General features: G+C 50.5%; 1 protein-coding gene across 5 annotated transcripts in view; it reads right to left on the reverse strand.

Moving 5' to 3' along the window:
* Window positions 1-2,572: 2,572 nt before the first annotated feature.
* BCL2L1 (BCL2 like 1) overlaps window positions 2,573-22,686 on the reverse strand; it is a 50,561-nt gene continuing 30,447 nt past the window's right edge. For all 5 annotated transcript variants that reach the window (XM_043480485.1, XM_043480483.1, XM_043480486.1 and 2 more), the window contains exon 3: window positions 2,573-4,236. In XM_043480485.1, the coding sequence (XP_043336420.1) occupies window positions 4,099-4,236 (138 nt within the window). In that variant the 3' untranslated portion in view covers window positions 2,573-4,098. The remainder of the gene's footprint in view (window positions 4,237-22,686) is intronic.

The following is a 22,686-nucleotide window of genomic DNA, read 5'->3' on the forward strand; positions in this document are numbered from 1 at the left end:
AAAATGGATCAGAATGTAGTCACATATTATGTGAAAGAAATGATGCTTTCAAATTGTGGTGCTGGAGAAGGCTCTTTTGAGAGTCCCTAGGACTGCAAATCAGTCAATCCGAAAAGAAATCAACCCTGAATATTCATTGGAAGGACTGTTGCTGAAGCTCCAATATTTTGGCCACCTGATGTGAAGAGGTGACTCACTGGAAAAGACTTGATGCTGGGAAAGATTGAAGGCAAAACGAGAAGAGGGTGGCAGAGGATGAGATGGTTAGATAGCATCACTGACTCAAGGGACACAAATTTGAGCAAACTCTGGGAGATAGTAGGGACAGAGGACCCTGGCATGCTACAGTTCATGGAGTTGCAAAGAGTTGAACACGACTTAGTGACTGAACAACAACAACAAAATTCTGTAAAAAGACGTTTTTGGAAGAATCTCAAGAATCTGGAGAGGGGACTTGAGTGGTTAAGTTACCGGCCAGGGTCATATCCTGGGCCTAAAGATGTAGAAGCCTGAAGGCTTTGGAGAATGGTGACCCTGAGCCAGGAGCCGTGAAAAGCTATGAATCCGGTAGCTAATGGTTGGAAGTGTAGACGTCCTTCTTGGTGAACAGGGCAGAAATGGGGGACACAGCAGAAAGCTGGCCAGTCAGGAGACAGGCAGGTCCTCTGAAGCACTGGGAGCAGGCATCTGGGGTGGGAGTGGCTTTCAGGTGGAAACCCCTGACCACCAGGGGGCAGTCAAGCTCCCTCCTGAAAGCAGACGGGGAGGGGCGCCCGTGGCAGGTCCCGCCTTCTGGCCCGCCCCCCGCCCCCAGCTGGAGAGACCGCCTCCCTAGCTGGAGGGCCTGCCTCTGGAGTCCTGCTCCTTTTTCCAGACCCTTCCCGGATCTCCGGCCACAGCCACGTTGAACTCCTTGAGGAGCACCTCCTTCTTCCTTTTGAGGTTCTTCTTGAAGGCAGGGTCATCGCTGCATCACCCCTTGGGTGAACTTTGTCGGGTTATCTCTCATTCACTTTTGACCACTATTGTTTGAGATGGGTACTACAATCCTACCCATTTCACAGATGGGAAAGCTAGGACATAGGCTAGGTTACTTGACCAGAGACCAGGAATGGCGACCCAGTATACACACCTGGCTGACCACCCTCAGAACTGGAGCGTCAACCGAGCCACGGCTTCTCCACTCTGCTCTCCCTCCAGAGCCTTCTTCACATAGCAGCCAGAGGGCGCTTTGGGGTCTAAGTGGTATGCTGCTGCCGCTGCTAAGTCGTTTCAGTCCTGTCCGACTCTGTGCGGACCCCATAGACAGCAGCCCACCAGGCCCCACCGTCCCTGGGATTCTCCAGGCAAGAACACTGGAGTGGATTGCCATTTCCTTATCACTCTCTAACAACCTTCCTCTGGCTCTCACTGCCCTCAGGATCAAATCCAGTCCTCCCCATCCCACCTCTCTAGCATCATATTGACCCAAGAGCCACCAGACACACCAACTTTCCTTCAGCCTGAAGAAAATTCTTGATTGTCCTGTGCATTTGCTTCTTCACCAGGACCACTCTTCCTGCCACCCCGCTTCTTTTGGTGAACTCTTACAGACTCTTCAGGCTCTGGTTCTGATATCACTTCCTCCAAGGAGCCCTCCCTGACTCCCAGACAAGCTCAGGTTCCATATTAAATGCTGTTAGAGCATTCACTATGAACTTCTTGGCCTCAGATGGATGCTTCACCTTGGGATTACAATGGTATCACTATTTCAAAACCTTGAATCACCCATGGTTTCTCTTTCTCTCTAGAGCTCTCTCCAATCCATCAGCTGATCTTGTGGGATTATCTTTAAAATGTTATCTCGAGTCTGACCCCTTCTTATCTCCTTCCCGACTAGGTCTTTCATGTCTTGCCATGCTTCCTCAGTCATTCTGTTTCCACCTTTGCCCTGCAACAGTCACAGCCATCCTTATATTCATTTCCCTGTCTCCTCGACCAGAATGGAAGCTCCATAAAGGAAGGGGCTTTGTTCTCTGCAGAATTCCCAGTGCCTAGGGCTGGGATTGCCTGGTGCCTGAGACAGTAGAGAATCTGCCTACAATGCAGGAGACCTGGGTTCAATTCCTGTGTCAGGAAGATCCCCTGGAGAAGAGAATGGCAACCCACTCCAGTATTCTTGCCTGGAGAATTCCATGGACAGAGGAGCCTGGCGGGCTACAGTCCGTGGAGTTATAAAGAGTTGGACAGGACTGAGCAAGACTAACACTTTCACTTTCTTTAACGGCTGTGCCTACACAGAGCAGGGCTCAGTAAACACTTGCCAAGTGGCCACTGGACTGTCTCTCCCACTAGAATATCAACCCCTGAGGGCAAGGACTGTGTCTGTCATGTTCACACAAAGTCCCAGTGCCCAGCACATAGCAGGTGCTCAATAAAAACCCAGTGGACAGGTGGAGAAATTCAGGACCAAACAGAGGAAGAAGGGACTTGTCCAAGGTTAGGGCAGCCGAGTCAGCACGGGTACCCAGCTCTCCTGCACCTCTTCTGCCAGCCAAGCGTCCCCTCCCGGAGCACACAAGAGGCCAGGCCCTTTGCTCACGAAGAACACATTTTATTACTGAACTGCACCTTCACTTTCACACAGACTATTTCAAAGAGCTGGAAAAAGTGTGGGGTAGGGGTTGGGGGAGGGACAGGTGCCTCTCAGGAGCCAGGACCCCCGGCTGGCTTTCCCAGACCAGGGTGGGGGGTGGGGTGGGGGGTGCAGGGAGCATCAGGCTGTTAGATCTCCGGGCACCAGCTCTCCACGTGCACACGCACTGCAAGCCAGCAGCTCCTCACACATAAATACAGACACGCTTAACAAAAATAGTATATCATCTTCACAAGGAATAAAAACTAGTTTCAAATATGTACAGCAGAGAGCCCGGGGTGGCCGGGGCTAGGCCTGGACCCCCAGGGATGAGACAGGCCATGGGTGGAGCAGAGGAGAGAGAGGGAGGTCAGAAGAGCTCCTGGCCAGGCCGTGCTGACCTTGGCAGCCCGGCTGTTCAGGCTGAATGGGGGTGGGGCACAAATTGTTCAGACCAGGCAGGGCTGGCCCCTCCGGCCAGTCCCAGCTCCACCCCATGCACAAGGCTCTTCTTCCTGCCCTTCCTGCCTGAGGTAGGAAGACCCTAGGGCTCCCACAGCTGCTCCCGGTAGCTCCCCCTCACCTCTGGGCCACGGCCCCTGAACCCCATGGGCAGCAGCCCAAGGCAAAGACGCCACAGGCTTATCTTCTTGCAGGAAGTGAGGCAGCTGAGGCCATAAACAGCTCTGCGGCACCTATCTCGGGCCTAGTTGGTCCCTCAGTCATGGTCATGGAGCCAGGGAAGGGGAAGAACTGGGGTGGTGCTAAACTGCAAGGCCACCCCAGCTTTGGCATGGGGTGCTTCCTGCAGCTACAGTCCCTCCATCTCGGGTGAGGCCAGCCTCTAGCCAGAGGCCTCTAGAGGACACTGGGATTGCGGGGAGGGACTTTGGCTGGGTCAGAGGTGGGGAGGGGGTCCTGGTCCTTATTTCTTTATCCCAAGCATCCTGAATCCCTAATTAGTCAGAAGTGGGCCCTACGTGGCTCTTGGGAGGGTGGGGATGAATGAACGGGGAACCCAGGGCCGGGAAGGGGGGAGACAGGAAATGATCAATTCTGAGGCCACAGACATCAAAATGAAGGCAATCTATTGTCTCTCTTTCTGGGGAAAAGGGTCAGAAAACTTTCCAGCTCCCTGGCAAGAAAGCATGCTCAGGGACCCTAAATGAGGAAGGGGACCCACCAATCGGGTGGGGCACTCTGGCCCCCAGTCACAACCCCCCACACCTGTTAGCTTCCACCGGGGCAGATTCTAGAGAATTTTGTGGGTTTTGACGCCATAAGAATTGAGGAAGGCGGCTCTCACAGAAGCATGTAAATTCTAGAAAACTAATTGCGGGGGACCAGGTCGAGGCCCAACCCTGTGATGTGTGGGTGGCTGTGGGCTCCATGGAGTGGTTCTCCTGGTGGCAATGGTGGCTGGACGGAGAGATGTGGTGGGGGGAGGACGGGGGTGTGTGGGTGAGTGGGTGGTCAGTGTCTGGTCATTTCCGACTGAAGAGCGAGCCCAGCAGAACCACACCAGCCACAGTCATGCCCGTCAGGAACCAGCGGTTGAAGCGCTCCTGGCCCTTCCGGCTCTCGGCTGCTGCATTGTTCCCGTAGAGTTCCACAAAAGTGTCCTGCAGGGAGACAGAAGAGAAGGGAACTGTTTGAGTTCTCAAACAGGAATGTGGCTGGGACAAAGAGGGTGGTCGGCATGTGATGACCTTGCTGAGTTGAAAAACTGCAGCTGTCCGTGCCCTCTCTGGGCCAGATAAAGGGTTAAGGGCTGCTTTTCTTCCTGACCCTCAGGTGGGGATAACCAACCCATTTTACTGCTGAGAAAACAGGTGCAAAGTGGGGGAAGAGTTCTGTCCAAGGTCAGGCAGCTAGGAAGTGGTCCTTCCAGAACCTGAGATGGGAAAGAGATGGGCAGGGAACTGAGGGAGGCCAAGGGGCTGGAGCAGGAGAGGAGGAGAGGGGAGATGAGCCTGAAGGGGTGAGTGAGAGCTGGACCCGCTGTGAGCTGGAAGCTTGGAGGAAGCTGGAGTTGAGCCTGAGGGCAGTGCAGAACTATTAGGCCCCAGGCTTTCTACTGCTGCAAAGGAGGGAGAGAAGGAGGAAGGGAGAGAAAAGAGACAGGGGAAACTCCCAGAGTGATTCTGGGGCAGGGCAGATCTGGAGGGAGCCTCTGACCGGGGCAGGCTGATGGGTGGGCAGATCAGGGTGGAGTGGAGAGGGTAACAGCAGTGCAGGACTAGGATGGGGTCCATGAGGCCCTGTCCCCCACCCCAGGGGGCATGACCCAGGGCCCAGGAGGAGGTGAGCAACAGTCCTCTGCCCCAAAGCTAGTCAGGAGGGAAGCACGTGATACCACACAGGAGGGGCTGCGGGCTGAATGACCCAGCCTAGGGTGGAACCAATCTGTGGGGCAGGCGGAGCACCCTTTAATGAGGGCGCCTTGCACCCCATTTGTCCTTTAATCCTCTCAACAATGCTGCAGTGCGGGCTGTCTCTCCCCACTGGCAGACCAGAAAGCCAGGCCTCTGAGTGCAGAGGAAGTTGGTCAGGTCACCCAACTCTGGAGGAACCAGAATCTAAAACTGGTGTCTGGCACCTAGGATCAGTGTGCTTTGACTGCCCAGGGAGGGAACCACTGGCTGGTTCCAGAGACTGTGTTCTTGCTTCTCCACCAGGAACTCACACCGTGGGCCCACACTCTACCTGGGCCAGAGTGGCTGAGCCATTGGGTGGCCCCCTCAGACCGCGTCTGCCATTTCTGGTTGGCTCCATGTCCCACCTGGACAGTTTGCTCACTACGCTATCTGCTGGGCCCTACTTCTAGTCGTGACGACACCCCCTCACTCCATGCCAAGATTTTTAAAACATAGGTCAGAGTGTGGCACACCAACAGCTTTTCCTTGCACTTAGAATGACAGTGTCATGTCCGTTCATGTCCCTGGTACCTGGCAGAGGGTAATACACACTGAACTGACAACCTGACTCAAAGAACCCTCTATATTTATTAAGCCATTAGGGAGGCAGCAGTGATGCGTGAGCCAGAGCAGAGTCCTTCTAGAAAGGGGAAAAGACATTGGGAAGGAAGGCGGGCAGGTGGGGAAAACCCCACCACTGAGCCCCTGTCACTCCACGTTCTCGAGCTCTCCAAGGCTCCCCATCACACACGGAATCGAGTCCTCACCAAGGCCAGTGAGGCCCAGCAGGCCCCAGCCCCTCCGCACTGCATGCTTCATTCTAGTTGACTGGCCTCCCTGCTGTCACTGCAACATCTGCTGAGCTCAGGGCCTACAGCCCTTGTGGCCTGGAGCTCTCGACCCCAGGCTCCCTCATTTCACTCCTAACTCTGTTCAAATGCCATGTCCTCAGAGATGCCTTCCCTGGCCACCTTGTCTACTATGGTACCCCCACCCTGATCTCTTGCTACCTATCCCCTCACCGTGTTCTGTTTTTCTTCTTAGCACTTTCTGGAAGCAGGGCCTGCCCTTTTGGGTCTTTGCTTTGACTGATCTCCTGCAGTAGTTATGGCTTGACGAGGCAGAGAGGCTGCCTGTTTCTATATACCCAGAACCCAAAACAGTGTCTGGCACAGAGTCAGTGATCAATAAATACATGAAGAGAACAAAGGTTTTACATGCCTCCTAAGTTCCAGACACTGTCATCCCCTTCACCTTCATCAGAATCCTCAGATGTAGCGATCTGAGCCCCATGTCACAGATGAAACAGCTGAGGTATATAGAGCCGGAAGACCTTGCCTGGGTCACTCAGCGAACAGGCGCGGAGCCAGGATCAAAGCCCAGGACCGCCTGGCCCCAGCCTGGGTGCTGCTGTGGAAGTGAAGTTCGCTCAGTTGTGTCCGACTCTGCGACCCCACGGACTATACAGTCCATGGAATTCTCTAGGCCAGAATACTGGAGTGGGGAGCTTTTCCCTTCTCCAGGGGATCTGCCCAACCCAGGTCTCCCGCATTGCAGGGGAGTTCTTTACCGGCTGAGCCACAAGGGGTGCTGCTCCAGCAGGACTATTCCCTGTGTCGGGGCTGGGGCGGGGGGCGGGCCTTGGGCCCGGAAAGAGAAGGGCAGCGGCAGCAGCCAGCGTCCTTACTCTTTGGCCTTCATCCCGCTTAGCCTCCATGGGTTTCTTGTTAGACCAGAAAATTCTTACAGGAATTGAAATTTTTCTGGGCCTAAGCGAAGGTGGCCCCAGGTGAAGTCACAAAAAAGATTGATCTGTGATGAGGGAGAGTCCTGGGCTGTGAGGAGCATGAGAGAGGGAGCCATGGCCAGAAATCATCCCAAGGGGCCAAATGTCCCACAAGAAACCAGGGACACTGGGCTGCAGCCAAAGTGGGAGAGGCCTGGCTCCCTCGATGGGAACTTTCCTGAAGTCGAGGGCTGGCAGCCACGGGAAATTTTCGGCTCTGGGCTGAGCTGGAGTAAACAGGCCCCGTCCCTGCAAGGGCACAAAGCGCTCCCTGTCCAGGAACAGTCATCCCAGGGAGGAGGGAGCATTCTCCTCTCGGTGCCACGGAGACACAGCTCTGATCGGCCCAGCCCCCACCCGTGCATCCGCTGCGCGCTTGGACAATCTTCATCTCCATTTCAGAAGCTCCTCCTAGGGAGGGGGAGAGGATCCTGGGGATTGCTTTCATAGAGAGAGCAGGAGCAAAACGGGGCGTGCTGTTCCAGGGCGGGTGCCGGGGAGGCAGTGGTGTGGGTATATTTAGCCCACGGTTCACACGGCACACTTGGAAACAAACACAGCCATTTTCTCAGCAGGCGGCTGCTCTGGATAAACAAACAGGATTGCGGAGCTGCCCTGGTCTGGAAAAGCAGAGATAAGCCCCACTGGTGCTCCGTGGCTCCCACCGGTTTGAGCCAGAGCTGCCATGGTAGACGGGGGTTAGATCTAAGGTGGGCAGCAGGGAGATCAGTCTCTGATGTCCCAGAGGCTTTCAGGAGACCCAGCCTAAAGGACCATGTGCATTCTCAGTGTGGGGCAGGGCAAAACAGGGTAAGCTGCTCTTTGTAGCTGTGACCGCTACCATGGATGGGATCCATGTAGGGGTTTTCAGGACCCCTGGGGATAGGTGGTGGCTAACGACCTCCATGGGAGAACCATGGACACCTAGGCTAGAGACCCACAAGTCAACAAGGCCCACCTGCTCACCCACTCTACAGTTTCAAAGAGCCAGTTTGTGGGAGAGCTCGGACTCTACCATCTAGCATCAGGGCCCTCCGGAGTGGTGAGACAAGAACCAGGGTCCCCAGGACAAGTAAGGCTGGGACCACTTCCAAGGTCCTGCCTCCAGCAGTCCCGGCCACCAGGGTGGGACGGCCGCAGCCCCACAGTCCAGAGTGCTTCAGGCCCCGGAGCCTTGGCCAGCTATGAGCCCTCTAACTGGTAACCCTCCCCACCTCTGCCTTCCTCAATCAGCCAACCCTACCCAGCTTATGTGACTACTTTGGAGTCCTGTCTTCCAAGACTTCCCTGCTTATCCTGCCTTCAACTCCAGCAGGAACATCTCCTTTGTGCTCCCAGAGATTCTGGACCTTCATTCATACCGTAACTACTCTGTCTACCGTGCCTTGGGCCCAGCACTGAACAGGACAAACAAGGCCCCTGCTCTCAGAGCTTACGCTCTAGTCTATGCGTTCCCCATGGGGCGGGGTGAGGACACAGCATAGAAAGAGATACACAGCACATCTGTGGTATTCAGACTTATGCCAGGGCAGTTAAGACAAACATGTCTAAAGACTCCTTAGTAGGGAGTGGTGAGGAGAAAGTCAGGTTGAGAAACAGTCCTAGAGAGAAGCAAAGAGAATAAGCAGCAAGACAAGTTCAGATATGATGGGGTTTTGAAGAGAGTAAGTCCTGGGCAGGCGGTAAAGAATACCAGTGGACTGATCTAGGTAGAGTGGTCAGAGAAGGCCTCTCTGGAGGAAGCTGGGGGTCTAAACTGAGTCCTGAATGACTAGGTGGCAGTGGCCAAGGGAGGATCAAAAATCTTGGGTGATGAGATTTCCCTGGTGGTCCAGTGGCTAACCTGCAGTCCCAACACAGGGGGGCCAGGTTTGATCCCTGTTTGGGGAACTAGATCCTACGTGCCACAACTAAGATCCAGTGAAGCCAAATGAAAAAAAGAAAAATCCTCAGTGAAAAAGAGCATCTTCCAGCAGAAGTGACAAGTGCCAAGACCCTGAGGTGAGAAGGAGAGGCAGCGGCGTCTGCAGATTGAGGCCCTCTGTATGGTGGTCTCGCGTATCAGTCCAGGGACTCAGTATCGGCAGGGATCAAGACTGACATGTCTGAAGCCAGGGGCTCATCCAGACAGGCACAGACTGGCTTCGGCTAGATCTCTGCCCAGAGAAAGTCAACTGCACGATGAAGGTTACCTTGGAGCCACCTGCAACCCTGCAGAAGTCAGGAGAAAGGCTGGCACAGCAATGTCCTCGGGCAGCGGTCCAAGTGCCAGTGGACCACTGGGCCTGCCAGGGGCTGGAGCGCACTTCCTACTTGAACCCCATCAGTTCTCCACTACTCATTCTTCCCTCTCACCTCCCACATCTCCATGCTTCTTCCAAGAGATGTGGCTTTCAGCAGGTTACTTCGCTTCTTGAGCCCATAGTGTCCTCACTTTCTAAACAACAGTATAATATCTGGGACATCCCTGGTGGTGCAGTGGATAGAAATCCACCTGCCAGTGCAGGGGACATGGGTTCGCTCTCTGGTCTGGGAAGATCCCACACGTCGCGGAGCAACTGAGCCCGTGTACCACAGCTACTGAGCCTGTGCTCTAGAGCCCGGGAGCCGTAGCAACTGGAGCCCGCGACCCAGGAGTCCACGCTCCGTAACAAGAGAAGCCCACACTGCAACTAGAGAGCAGCCGCAGATCACCACAAACAGAGAAATTCTAAGAAAAAGCAAGGAAGACCCAGTGCAGCCAAAAAGAAAAAAAAAAACACACAGTATCTGTTATGATGGCAGCTGACCTTCATATCACACAGGTGAATGCTTTGCCTGCTCCAGGCACTGAGCTAAAGCACTTTACTCTGAGGAGGCCGTATCCCCTGGGCACAGGCACAGTCACCTGAGTGTTTTTGGTCCTGTCTGCCCCACCAGACTGTGTGTGGTTTTTGTCACTTGTACCTCAAGAAGCTGGTGCTGTGCCTAGAACACAGCAGGTGCCATTCTAAATGAATCCATTTGAGATGAACAAATGAATGACTACGTTCAGTCAGCCCTCAGAACATTTATTGGAGCCTCATTCTACAGATGTCAAGATGGCAGCTTCAGTGTCCCCCATAATCCCTGTCCAGCAAGTGGCAGGACTGGGATTTGTCTGAGTTCTGGCCTCTTGCTCATTCTGAGGTCCAATCCTGCCATCTTGGGTCCCTGCTGTCTCCACCCACAGAGAACTAGGCTCCTCAGTGGCAGCAGCAGCAGCTGACATTTCCAGAGCACTTACCTAGAAAGACCCTCTCCTTGGTCCTTTCTGTGGACTGGTTCATTAAACTGTCTCTAAGCTCTGAGGGCCAGTGGGTTCTACTGTTAACCCATCATACAGCTGACGGACCCAGGGCCCACAGGTAATCCGTGACTTGCCCAAGGTCACACAGTGGTCTGGGGCCATGACTGGGCTGCCTGCACCAACAGTCAGGCCTCAGAGCCTTTGCTCCTAGCCTCTACACAGTACTCTGCTCACGGGGGCGGAGTACTTGGCCCTTGGTCCAAAGGACAACTGTTCTCAAGGCCCCATCACGGGCCAGGTGCACACACTATTACTGAAGGAGGTCCTCACTCTAAGCTCAGGTAGGCTGAGGCTCAGAGATACTGAGAGACCTGTCTCAAGTGGGTAACTGAAGAACCAGTTCATATTCTGGGGCCAGGCCTATATACCTGGGTCCCTTCAGGAGGAGGAAGGTGGCCTGAAGCACCAGCTGAATGAATGAGTTCTGGCCCCAAGCCAGCTGAGGGGAACTGGGTGCCACAGGAAAAGGATGTGACGAAGGCCAGGAGAGAAAGTGAAACCCTTCCGTCCTGGCTTTAGTGGAGAACAAGCACCGCTGCCAGACGGGCCCTTCCTTCCTCTAGTGTGACTCTGGAGGGCCCAGGCCCACTGCTTCCTTCCTACTTGGTTATTTCTGGAAAGAGGTAGGTGGAGAAGAGGAAGGGGCTCCTAGCAGCCCAGGGAAAGTGCCAGGAACATCAAGAATGTACCTTACCCAGCCTCATCAAAGCCCTGCACAGGCAGGCCAGGAGTCACTTTCTGCTCTTGGACTCAGTTTCCCTGAAGTAGAGGCTGACAAATGCCAGCGGAATAGACAAATGAGGTCTTGCTAGGAGATCTCACGGAGATGGCAGGCAAGTAGGCAGTGGGGCAAACGAAGAGGCCTTATCACTCTCTCGGCAGGGAGCTGCAGGCGGAGACTCGGAAGAAGTGAGGTTTGTGGTTGGAATCCACTTCCCTTGGCTTTCCCGGGGGCGGGGGCTGGAGGTGGGAGGTTGTGTGTGGGCTTCAGCAAAATGAGAGGAACACAGCCTTTCTCCTCTACCCTGGGGACCACAGGCCTGGATGTAGGCAACTCAGAGAGGTGGCTCCATGGGCAGGGAAAAAGAGATGGGTGGCTAGACAGCTGGGCTGACACCTCAGCTGGTGGGTGGCACAGCGGGCCTCTCTACTTCTGAACCTCAGTTTCTCCTGCTTTGACCTCACAGGCAGTGATGATGAGAAAAGGGTATGAAAGCAGTTGATGAAGCAAAGTGACCTTGGTGTTATGGTGGAAGAGGGTGCCATGGGGAGCCCAAGCCATCTGGGCTGTCAGGGCTATTTGGAGGCATCCTCACAGCAAACTTCTTGGTAATCTTTCTTTAAGTCTGCCCCTGTCAGCTGCCAGCCTCTCCTCCCCCGCCTCCTCCCCCTCCATTAGTTCTAAGAAGCTAAGCCTGACAGATGTGCTCATTTCTCAGAAAAGGAAGTGGTTGTGCCGGGAGGAGATAACACCTCCGCTAGGGAATTGAGAAAGCTATCAGGCCCAGCAGTGCAGCACAGGCTCTCCACCTCCTCAGCTCAGAAGCAGGGTACCAGTCTTGGAGGCAGAGAGAGGTAATTCAGAAAAGCATTTACTGGGGGCACAGATGCTCATTTAGGGGCTCTCGATCTCCTTCCCAGGGAGTGATGGCTGAGATTTACTGAGCACTTACCAAGCACCAGGTATGGTGCTAAGAGCTTCGTTGTGTATGTAAATTCACTGAATCCACATGAGAACCCCATGAAGTAAGTGCTATCATTACTCACTATTTTACAGATGAGGAAACAGGCACGGAGGGGTCACATGACCTCCCAAGGCCAACCAGTTCACAAATGGCAGAGCAGGGATCTGAATCCAGGCAGTCTGGCTCCAGAGCCCAAAGGCTTAATGGCTCCTGGGCAGCTGCTACCTGCTCATATGCATGCATTCCCTGGAAATCTGAAAACTCCCCTCATCTCAACCTTATCTCATCTTTGGTAACTAACTCCCTATTCACTTTTTTCTAGGTATTTTTATTTATTACTTAGTTATTTTATTTTTGGTTGCACTGGGTCTTCATTGCTGTGTGCGGGCTTTCTCTAGTTGCAGAGAGTGGGGCTACTCTCTAGTTGCGGTGCACAGGATTCCTACTGCACTGGCTTCTCTTGCTGTGAAGCACAGGCTCTAGGTGCATGGGCTTCAGGTGTTGCAGCATGCAAGCTCAGTAGTTGTGGCTCAAGGGCTCCAGGGTATGCAGGCTTCAATACGAACTTCCTATCTTTCATGAGTAGATGGCCACAGCCTTTCATTCTTTTCCCAGTGTCCAGGGTGAGAAGGATCAAGGCTCAGCCTTGAAACAGAATCAGAGACTAAAAAGTGACCTTAAAAGATGCCCATCCAACCTTCCATGTGATGCTCAAGCACACCCCTAACATCCTCACTTCCCAGTTGAGTTCAGAAAGATGGAGTACAAATCTATATATTCAGTGCAATCCCTATCAAAATATTAATGGCATTTCCCACAGAATTAGAACAAATAATCACAAAATTTGTAAGGAAATACAAAAGACCTCCAATAGCCAAAATAATCTTGAGGAAAAAAGAAGAAAGCTGGAAGTATCATGCTCTCTGATTTGAAACTATACTACAAAGCTACAGTAACCAAAATGGTTTGGTACCAGCAGAAAAAACAGACCAATGGAACAGAGAGACCAGAAATGAACCCACACTTACATGGACAACTACATGCAAAAGAACCAAACTGGATGATTCTCTCACACCGTGCACAAAGATAAATTTCAAATGGATTAAAGGCTTAAATGTAAGACCCAAAACCATAAAATTCCTAAAAGAAAACACAGGCAGTATGTTCTTTGATTTGTAATATGATATTTTTTGGATACACCTCCAGAGACAAAAGAAACAAAAGCAAAAATAAACAAATGGGACCACATTAGACTAAAAAGCTTTTGCATGGAGAAGGAAACTATCAACAAAGCTAAAAGGCCACCTACTCAATGGCAGAAGATATCTGCAAATGATATAGCTGATAATGGGTTAATATCCAACATATACAAAGAATTCATACAACGTAACATCAGAAAAACAAATAACCAGATTACAAAATGGGCAGAGGATCTGAACAGATATTTTTCCAAGGATATGCGGATAGCCAACAGGTACATGAAAAGATGCTCAACATCAAGAAACATTAGGAAAAGGCAAATCAAAACCACAATCGGCTAACACCTCGTACCTGTCAGAATGGCTATTATCAAAAAGACAACAAATAACAATCATTGATGGGGATGTGGAGAAAAGGGAATCCTCATGTACTATTGGTGGGAATGTAAATTGGTGCAACCATTATGGAAACAGCATGGAGATTCCTTAGAAAATTAAAACTAGAACTACTATATGATCCAGCCTGCCTGCTAATTCAGGGAATGCAAGTTCAATCTCTGGGTCAGGAAGATCCCTGAGAGAAGGGATCTTGGCAACCCATTCCAGTATTCCCACCTGTAAAATACCATGGACAGAGGAGCCTGAGGGGCTACAGTCCATGGGGTCACAAAGAGTCAGACATGATTGAGCGTGCACGCGCGCGCACACACACACACCACATAATCTAGCAATATCACTCTCTGTATATTTATGTGAAGAAAATAAACATGCTAATTAGAAAAGATAAACCCACTGCTATGTTCACTGAAGCGTTATTTGCAACAGCCAAGATATGGAAGCAAGCTAAGTGCCCACCAACAGATGAATGAATAAAGAAAATATGATACAAATGCACAGCACTAAATACTAGCCATTAAAAAAGGATGAAGTCTTGCCATTTGTGACAACATGGAGGGACCTAGAGAGTATTATGCTTAGTGAAATAAGTCAGAAAGAGAAAGACAAATGCAGTATGGTTTCACTTATATGTGGACTGTAATCCAAAACAAATGAAAAACAAAACAAAACCAAACCAGGTATAGATACAGAGAACAAACAGGTGTCTGACAAAGGGAGCGGGGTAGGAACAGGAAAGAAATAGCTGAGACAGATTAAGAGATATAAACTTCTAGTTGCAAAATATATGAGTCTTCATGAGTATGAAATGTACAGTGTGGGGAATACAGTCCATAATTATGTAACATCTTTGTATGGTGACTTAACTACACTTATTGTGGTGATCAGTTTGCATTGTATAGAATTACTGAATCACTATGCTATATAACAGGAACTAACATAATGTTGTAGGTCAATTATATTTAAAAATCAAACAGAGACTTCCTTGGTGGTCCAGCGGCCAAGATTCCATGCTCCCAATGGAGAGGACCAGAGGGCTGCGGGGAGGGGGGCGGGTTCAATCCCTGGTCAGGGAATTAGATCCCACATGCCACAACTAAAGATCCTTCATACCCCAGTGCAGTCAAATAAATATTTTTTTAAAAAAGAAAGAAAAAGAGATCAGATTTGTGGTTATCAGAGGTAGGGTTTGGGGGGATGATGGAAGGGGGGAGGAACAAGGTGGCCAAAAGGTAGAAACTTCCAGTTATAAATTGATAATAGGGATGTAGTGTACAAAATAATAAATATAATTAACACTGCTCTTTGTTATATATAAAAGTTTTTAAGAGAATAAATCCTAAGAGTTCTCATAAGAAAAAAAATTTTTTTTCTATTTGATCTTGTACCTATATGAGATGACGATGAGATGAGTACTGGAGTGGGTTGCCATTTCCTTCTCCAGGGGACCTTCCCGACCCAGGAATCAAACCCGGGTCTCCCACATTGTAGGCAGATGCTTTTACCATCTGAGCCACTAGGGAAGTCCCCCTATATGAGATGATAGATGCTCCCTAAACTTACTGCGGCCATCACTTCATGATGTATGGAAATCAAATCTTTATGCTGTAAACCTTAAACTTTTACAGTACTGTGTGTCATATACATTTCAATAAAAGTGAAAGGAAAACAAACAAAAGGTAAGTTGGAGCGTCCTGATCACACAGTAGGTCTGTTTCACTCCAGATGGTCCACAACCATGGCGTTATCTACAGGGCATTGTCTGCTTACACACTTGCAGTAAAGAATCCGCCTGCCAATGCAGGAGACACGGGTTCCATCCCTGGGTCAGGAAGATGCCCTGGAGAAGGGAATGGCAACCGACTCCAGCATTCTTGCCTGGGAAACCCCATGGACAGAGGAGCCCGGCGGGCTACAGTCCATGGGGTTGCAAGAGTCAGATGAGACTTAGTGACTAAACAACAACACACACACACTTGTGAGAAGGGGCTCCCCTCGTCCTGTGTGGATCATTTCATTTCTGAACAGCTCTTTTGGAAAACTTTTCCCTTTGATCAGCTCTAATGGAAAACTTTTTGCCTTTTTCCCTCTACCGCCTGTCCTGGCTGGCCTTAGTTCTGGTTCTCTCTCCTCTGCTGCTCTCTTCCAACTCTTCCAAGGGCTAACCAAGAAGGTAACACGAGCTAGCAGAGAAAGGTTAAGGCCGTGAGCCAGGTCCTGCTGCTCTCTGAGTATCAGCTTCCTCATTTATAAAATAGCGGTGCTATCTAGATGAGGCCAAGGATGGTGACAAGTTATCTTCTTTTTCTCCATCAAGGTGGGCTCCTACAGCAAACAGCAGGCAGGGACCCAATAAGTCTTGCAATTAGACTAAGATGTTTAGCTTTGGACCTCATTAATAATATGGGAATTAAAGACGTACTTATTTCACAAGAACATTGTGAAAATTCAATAGTAATTCATATAAAGGACTTAGAACTGTATGTAACACCTAGCAGACTTGCAGTAATTTAAGTAATTATTACTGTTAGGCTCAGCTTGAGTCTTAGAGCTTTCTCCATGGTCTGCAGGGTCTCCTCAGCTTTGTCTAGGGCCAGGTTGCTTACTCCTCACACACCGCAGTCTGTTCAGCCTCAGGATCTTTGCTCATGTTGGTCCCTATGCCGAGCTCTCTCTTACTTATCTCCTAGGTCTCAACCTGTAGGCCTTAAGGAGGCCTTCTGCTCTCCTGCTCCAAGTCTCCTTCAGCTCTCTCACCCATTTGCTGAGCTGCTCATTTCTGACCATGAGCTCTGTCCCCTAGGCTGACAGTCCAGTGCTGGGCCCAGAGAAGGCGCTGCTGAGTAGGCTGACTGGTGGGAAGGAAAGAAGGCCAGTTCCCTCTCTCTTAAGACTCACCTTCATTGCCTACAAAAACTAGGAGGAGGCCCCAAGATACCAGGTGACTTGGGCAGGGTACCTGGGGCTCCCCAGACACCAAGTTCTCCCAGGCTCAGGAGAAAGTTCTAGAAAAGACATCTTCTGCACTGTGTTGACACAACAGGAAGGAGACTAGGATAGCAATCGATAAAGAACTGAGGTTTGAGCTCTGGGGCCAACCCCCTTCCTAAAACTCCGCTGCCTTCTGGGGTCTATGCCTCCAAGTACTCCACGGTCCAAAGCAGCCATCCCCTCCTCCTTTCTGCCCAGAGCCGCCCTACTCTGGCACTGATCAAGGCTGCGTGCTGTGAAGAGCAATGGGCTGAGCATCAGCAGGTGTGGGTTTTGTGTCCCAGCGCGGTCACTGGCTTGCTTGGGGGTGAGTCCACTCTGCTGTTTCGGATGCTGGGAAAGTCTGGGACTTTCCTCGTCTGTACAATGAAGGGGATCATCTCAAAGGACTCTCATTAGTGCTGCGGTGTGAGGAAGATGAAAATAACTCACACATGGGCAAATAAGTGACTACCTGTGTTCTCTCAGGGGTATTCGAAAGAGCCAGGCATTTAGTGTGGAAGGTGAGAGGCAACATTCTGGAGTAGAAGGACTTGTTGCCTCCACTTCAAAGCCTGCTGAGCCTTGCCGTCCAACCTGCAGATTCCAGGGCAAAGGGCACTGGGCATGTCTGTGACCAGGGCCAGCTCCTCAGAGGGCCAGACCTTGCCAGGCTCTGCCCCAGTGGCCTCAACCTCCTCACCCCAGCACCGCCTCCAACTAGCCCAGACAAGTCCGGGTATTTTCAGCCACCTTTATCTGATCGGAAATGTTTGGAATTCCACAGCAGAAGGCAACAGCTCTGGAGGATTTGGGGATGGGAGCAAATCCCTGTAACCCCTCCCTGCTCCCCACCACATATGAATGCTCTCACATACAGCGTGTGAAAGTTGCTCAGTTGTGTTCGACACTTTGCGACCCCGTGGACTCCTCCGCCCATGGGATTCTCCAGGCAAGAATACTGGAGTGGATAGCCATTCCCTTCTCCAGGGGATCTTCCCAAGCCAGGGATCAAACCCAGGTCTCCCGCACTGCAGGCGGATTCTTTACTGAGCCACCAGGGAAGCCCCTCACATACAGCCTTTGTAACCAAAAACCTCAGAGCTGAAGGTTCCCTCAGGCTGCAGCCTCCCCATTTCATCTTCAATGCAGTCCACCAGCCCCCTCAAGGTGCAGAATAGCAAGATGCCTGAGACTGGTGTCAGGCAAGCTGTAGGATTCTGTAGCTGGGATACTGAGGCAGGGGCCACCTGGAGGTTTGCTGTTCACAGCCGATGCCCACAGCACCAACAAGCTGTAGAAGACCACCACCACCAGCACGTTCAACTGCTACTCTGAACAGATGGGAAACAGGGACCTGAGGAGATAAAGGGACCCCCCCTCACAAGGCGTCTTGACTCCTGGAGTCCAACAGTGTGGGTTCTAACCCCGGCTCTGTGACTGCCAGACTTGGAGCAAGATCCTCTATCTCTGCAAGCCCAGGGTACTATCTACAAAGTGAGGATACTGCCATCACAGCCTTAGCAGCAAGAATTAAAAGGTCCACGGAAAGTGCTCAATAATCATTAGCTGTTGTTTTTTTACAACTAAAAATGAATGGCCCCATTTGTGCTTCTCATATTGTAGTCTCATTACTTATAGCTACAAACAAATAACAACAAAAAAACCCCCACAGCTCATATTGACTTAGCCTCTACTTGAATTCTCAAAATCTTCCAAGTAGGTGTTGTCCCCATTTTACCAAAGAGGAAACTAAGACTCAGAGAGGTGAGGAAACTTTGTCTGAGATCTGGTTACCCAGTGAGGGTGTCTGACTCCACAGCACGTTAAGTCTGCCACTGCAATAGGACAGAGGCAGAAGGATGTGACTAAGCTCTTCCTTCCTTCCCCTCTCACCCACCCAATGCCCACTACTTGCTGAGGATCTTTTTTTTTTTTTTTTTTAAATATTTAGATCTTTATTTTGAATTTATTTTTATGTATACTGTGATTTAGTGAAAGTGAAGTCACTCAGTCGTGTCCGACTCTGCGACCCCACGGACTGTAGCCTACCAGGCTCCTCCGTCCATGGAATTTTCCAGGCAAGAGTACTGGAGTGGGTTGCCATATCCTTCTCCACTTGCTGAGGATCTTGAGCCTTGGATCAGAGACCATTTTGAGGCCAGGGCAGAGGCATGTTCCCTGGTAACCCCCTGGGTTTCTTGGTGGAAAGAAGAGAAGTATGCAGATGGCTGCTCTGTGCTTCCCTATCATCTCCTAACCCAGGCTCTGCAAAGTCAGTCCTGGAAGAGACCCCCCTCCCTCCATCTGGTCATTACCTTGGAAACAAAAGTCATGCCTAGTAGCTTTGGTGGAGCTGTTAGCTGAGTTCCAAGACAGACCATGACCCCTTTGTGGGTTGACCTGTGGGGCTGTAGGAGGATTCCCTGCTTAGCTCTGGACACTCATTCATTCCACAAATCTTTATTAAGAGCCCACTAAATGCCAGGCACCATGTTAAATGCTAGAGATAAAACAGCGGCTAAATTAGAAGAAAATTCCTACCTGCGTTGAGTTTATAATTTAATGGGACGAGACAGGAAATAAACAAATGTCAGACGGTGGTTAAGTGCTAAAAAGAAAACTAAATGAGAGAAGGGGTTAAAAAGAAACACTGAAGAGGGCAGAATTAAAACCCTGGTTAGGGAAAGCTTCCTTAGGAGGTGACATCTGATCAGGGTCCTGAATGAAGTGAGGAAACAGGCACTGCAAGGATCTAAGGAAAGGCAGGGGAAGAGCAAGGGCCAGACCCCGAGGCAGCAACATGCTTGGGGCACTCCAACAACAGGGAAGAGGTCAGTGTGGCTGAGTCTCAGTGAAGCTGAGTGAATGAAGGGAGAAGGACAGCGTGGGGTCTGGCAGGGGCCAAGGGTCAGAATGTGCAGGGCCTTGAAGGCCATTTAAAGACTTGAGCCTGTCCTTTGGGTGAACACTGCAGGGTTTTGAGCAGGGGAAAGACATGATCTGACTTTGATTTTAACAAAGGCCCTCTGGTTGCTGGGTGGAGATCTGCAGGGGTAAGGGACTGGTGACGACCTGATGCAGCCACCTGGGAAGAACATGAGGGTGGCTTAGCCAGGATGGTGCCAGGAGAAAAGCAGTCAGATTCAGAATTTATTTCTTAACAGTAAAGCTGAAGGGATTTCCTAATAGACTGGATATGGACCATGAGAGTTGCTTGCTTCTCTGGCCCTGTTTCTCATCTACAATAGGCAGGGAAAAAGGCCTTTGAGGATTTTTTTCTCAGCTTGATAACTATGGGAACGCTGTGGGAGGAAAAAAGAGAGAAAACCACTTCTGCTGTCAAAGCCATTTGTTCACCTGACCTCCAGGCACACGCAGGATCATGAAGTAGCCAGATCCAGCGAGGAAGGGCATAGCTTTATTGATAAGGGGAGAGATGGGGCATTAGAGCTGTGCTGTGTGTGTCTACGGCCTGCTAGGCAGAAAGTGCTCAGTGAGTGAGTGAATGAGGCAACACTGGGAGGCCAGGATGTGTACAAGAACGTTCCAGGTCCTTCCAAATTAACAAAAGAAGCCTGGCCCAAGGGATTCCTCTCCCGGCTTTCCTTTTGCATCCATTACATTCTAGGCTGAGTCTCAAATTCCCATTCTTCATGAATGGCAGACTTCGATATCTGAAATCACCAAAGTAGAATTTCAGGGCTGGAAGGAAGCAGAGACACGTCTGGCCCCCTCTATCCACAATTTCAGCCATCACTGTTTGAGTTTTATTTATGTGTCATGATTATTATGAACATTTTCCTATCAACTGACTTACTTTTTATTTTCATTAGAGTTCACTCTTTTTAAAATTTTTTTAAATGGAGATAATTGCTTTACAATATTGTGCTGGTTTCTGCCATCTATCAACATGAATCGGCCACAGGTCTTTATACATATGTCCCCTCCCTCTTGAACCTCCCTCCCACGGCTCTAAGTGGTCACACAGCACTGGTTTGAGCTCCCTGAGTCATTTAGCAAATTCCCACTGCCTATCTGTTTTACATATGGTAGTCTATTTGTTTCCATGCAACTCTCTCCATTCGTCCCACCCTCTCCTTCCCCCGCTGTGTCCACAAGTTTGACTCACTTTTTAAACACTTAGATGTACGGAAAATTCTTAACCTACTCCCCAGCTTGCTCTTTCTGCATCTTTCCTCCTTTTACTGAATGAATGATAGCAGTTTCATCTGTCCAGGTACGGAAGCGTGGAACACCTTGCAGTCATTCTTAAGTCCTTTATAGCTCTGACCTGTCGGCAAATTCCTCTGAATATATATTCAAAATTTATCCAGAATTCCACCACTTCTTACCACCCCCTCTGTCCGAGCCAACATCATTTTCTGCCTGTGTTGTTATAACCACATCCTTCCTGACCTCTCCGTTTCTTACTTCCCTCTCTGGTCGCTCACACCGGAGCCAGCAGAAGAGTCCTCTAAAAGCAGTAGGATCCGAACCTGCCTGCTCAAAACACTCCCCTGCCTATCCCTCCCATCTCACTCAGAAGAAGAGCCACCGTCTCTCACCACGGCTTACACAAACCTCTCTTCTACCACCCTCCTTTGTGCACTCTGTTCTAGCCACACTCATCTCTGCTCTTCCTCAAACATGCCAAGCACACCCTTCTTACCTTGGGGCTTCTGCACCTGTTCCCTCCGTCTAGAATGTTCTTACCACAGACTGTCATATGGTTTACTCCCTCAGGTCACGCAGATCTCTGCTCGCATGGCTCCTCCTCAGAGAAGCCTTTCCCAATCACTCTTTATTAAAACAAATACCAAGTGTTACCTAGCCACTTTCCATCCCAACCACCATTCCCTGTCTTTTCTGAATGTAAACTCCATGAAGGCAGATCTCCCCAGTAGTTAGAATGGTGCCTGGCATAGGCAGACACTAAGTATTTGCTAAATGAAAAACTGGAATGAAAAGGCAACATATTATTATTGATATAAACAGAAAACTAATATCATTTGCCACAAATGAAAATCAACATAAAATAAAAACACTATTAAAATTTTTTAATGTTTATTTGCATATCATCTGTAAGTTATCTTGAAGATAATTGGTACCGATCCTGGTCCCACATCTTTATAAAGGAGATACATGAGGTCTCTGGTGGAGAAAGCTCAGGAAGAAATCAGCCAGTCAATTAGAGGCCAGTTCAGAGCAGCCACACAGGTGCCCTTTCCCTGGCTTGGAACCATAGCCCTGCCCTCCAGAGTGCAGGTGAAGAGACTGAATCTTGGGACGGGCACAGCTAGGCTGGGCCAATAGAGCCTATCTGAGGGGTCAGGAAAGCTCACCCCTTGGACAGGCACAGAACTGGCAGCTCTGCTGAAGAGAACAAAGGCCAAGCTGGAGGAGGCTCGTGGGGCCGCACCGTGGGGGACGGGCATGCATAAACCTGTAGGCAAGGTCCATGGAGACCAGACAGCTGAGAGCAGAAAGGAAAACAGGCTAGGTCCCAAAGGGTGGTAGCTTCAATCCCGTAAACACCAGACAGGCATGGGGGTTCAGGGCAGGCCTAGGGGCCCAACTGAGCCCAGAGGGAAGACGAGACCTTCCCAGTCTCCTCCAACAGCGATGATGACACCAAGCTGCCCTGAGCAGAGCGCTGCCAACCCTGCCACTACTAACCACAGCAGGCTTTAGACATTAGCAGGGAAAGAGACAGGGACACCCTCCTAGTCCCCACATCCAGACAGTCTCTTCCAGCACCCTCCTCAGTCCTAGCCAGCTCCACCCACCTGGGCCCTTGAGGATCAGACCCCTGTTTACAGGGGAACATTCTCTTCCCACCCCCACAGGGCTGAGCACACATGGATGCAGGTGCAGGGGGTAGATCGAGAGCTGTTATAACTGCCAGGCCAGCAACGCCTGACCTACATCTCCATGGTTGGTCATGCAAAGAAAAATACCAGGGATTTCCGTTGGTGTTCACCCAATGCAGCTGCCAAGGGAAGGCTGGGCCTTTTGAAGGCCTGTTGTGAGCAGGGTGGGACAAGTGGTAAGCTGGCTGGGACAGGCTAGGGCTGGCCTCTGAATTATTTCCTGGCTTTGAGGACCTCCTTCGCTTTCAGAGAATCTATCAAATTTTTACCTTTTTTCTACCAAGGTCATCTACTGAAGCTCTTCCTGCTCCCCTTTCTAGTATATCACCCTTAATAAGAATTGAGAGAGAAAGAGAAAACGAGAATGAAATTATACTTGGGAAAAAACTGCCCAAACTAAACAGTTGTTCTAATTGTA

Source organism: Cervus canadensis, chromosome 10 (assembly GCF_019320065.1).
Source record: "Cervus canadensis isolate Bull #8, Minnesota chromosome 10, ASM1932006v1, whole genome shotgun sequence".
Taxonomy (NCBI): domain Eukaryota; kingdom Metazoa; phylum Chordata; class Mammalia; order Artiodactyla; family Cervidae; genus Cervus; species Cervus canadensis.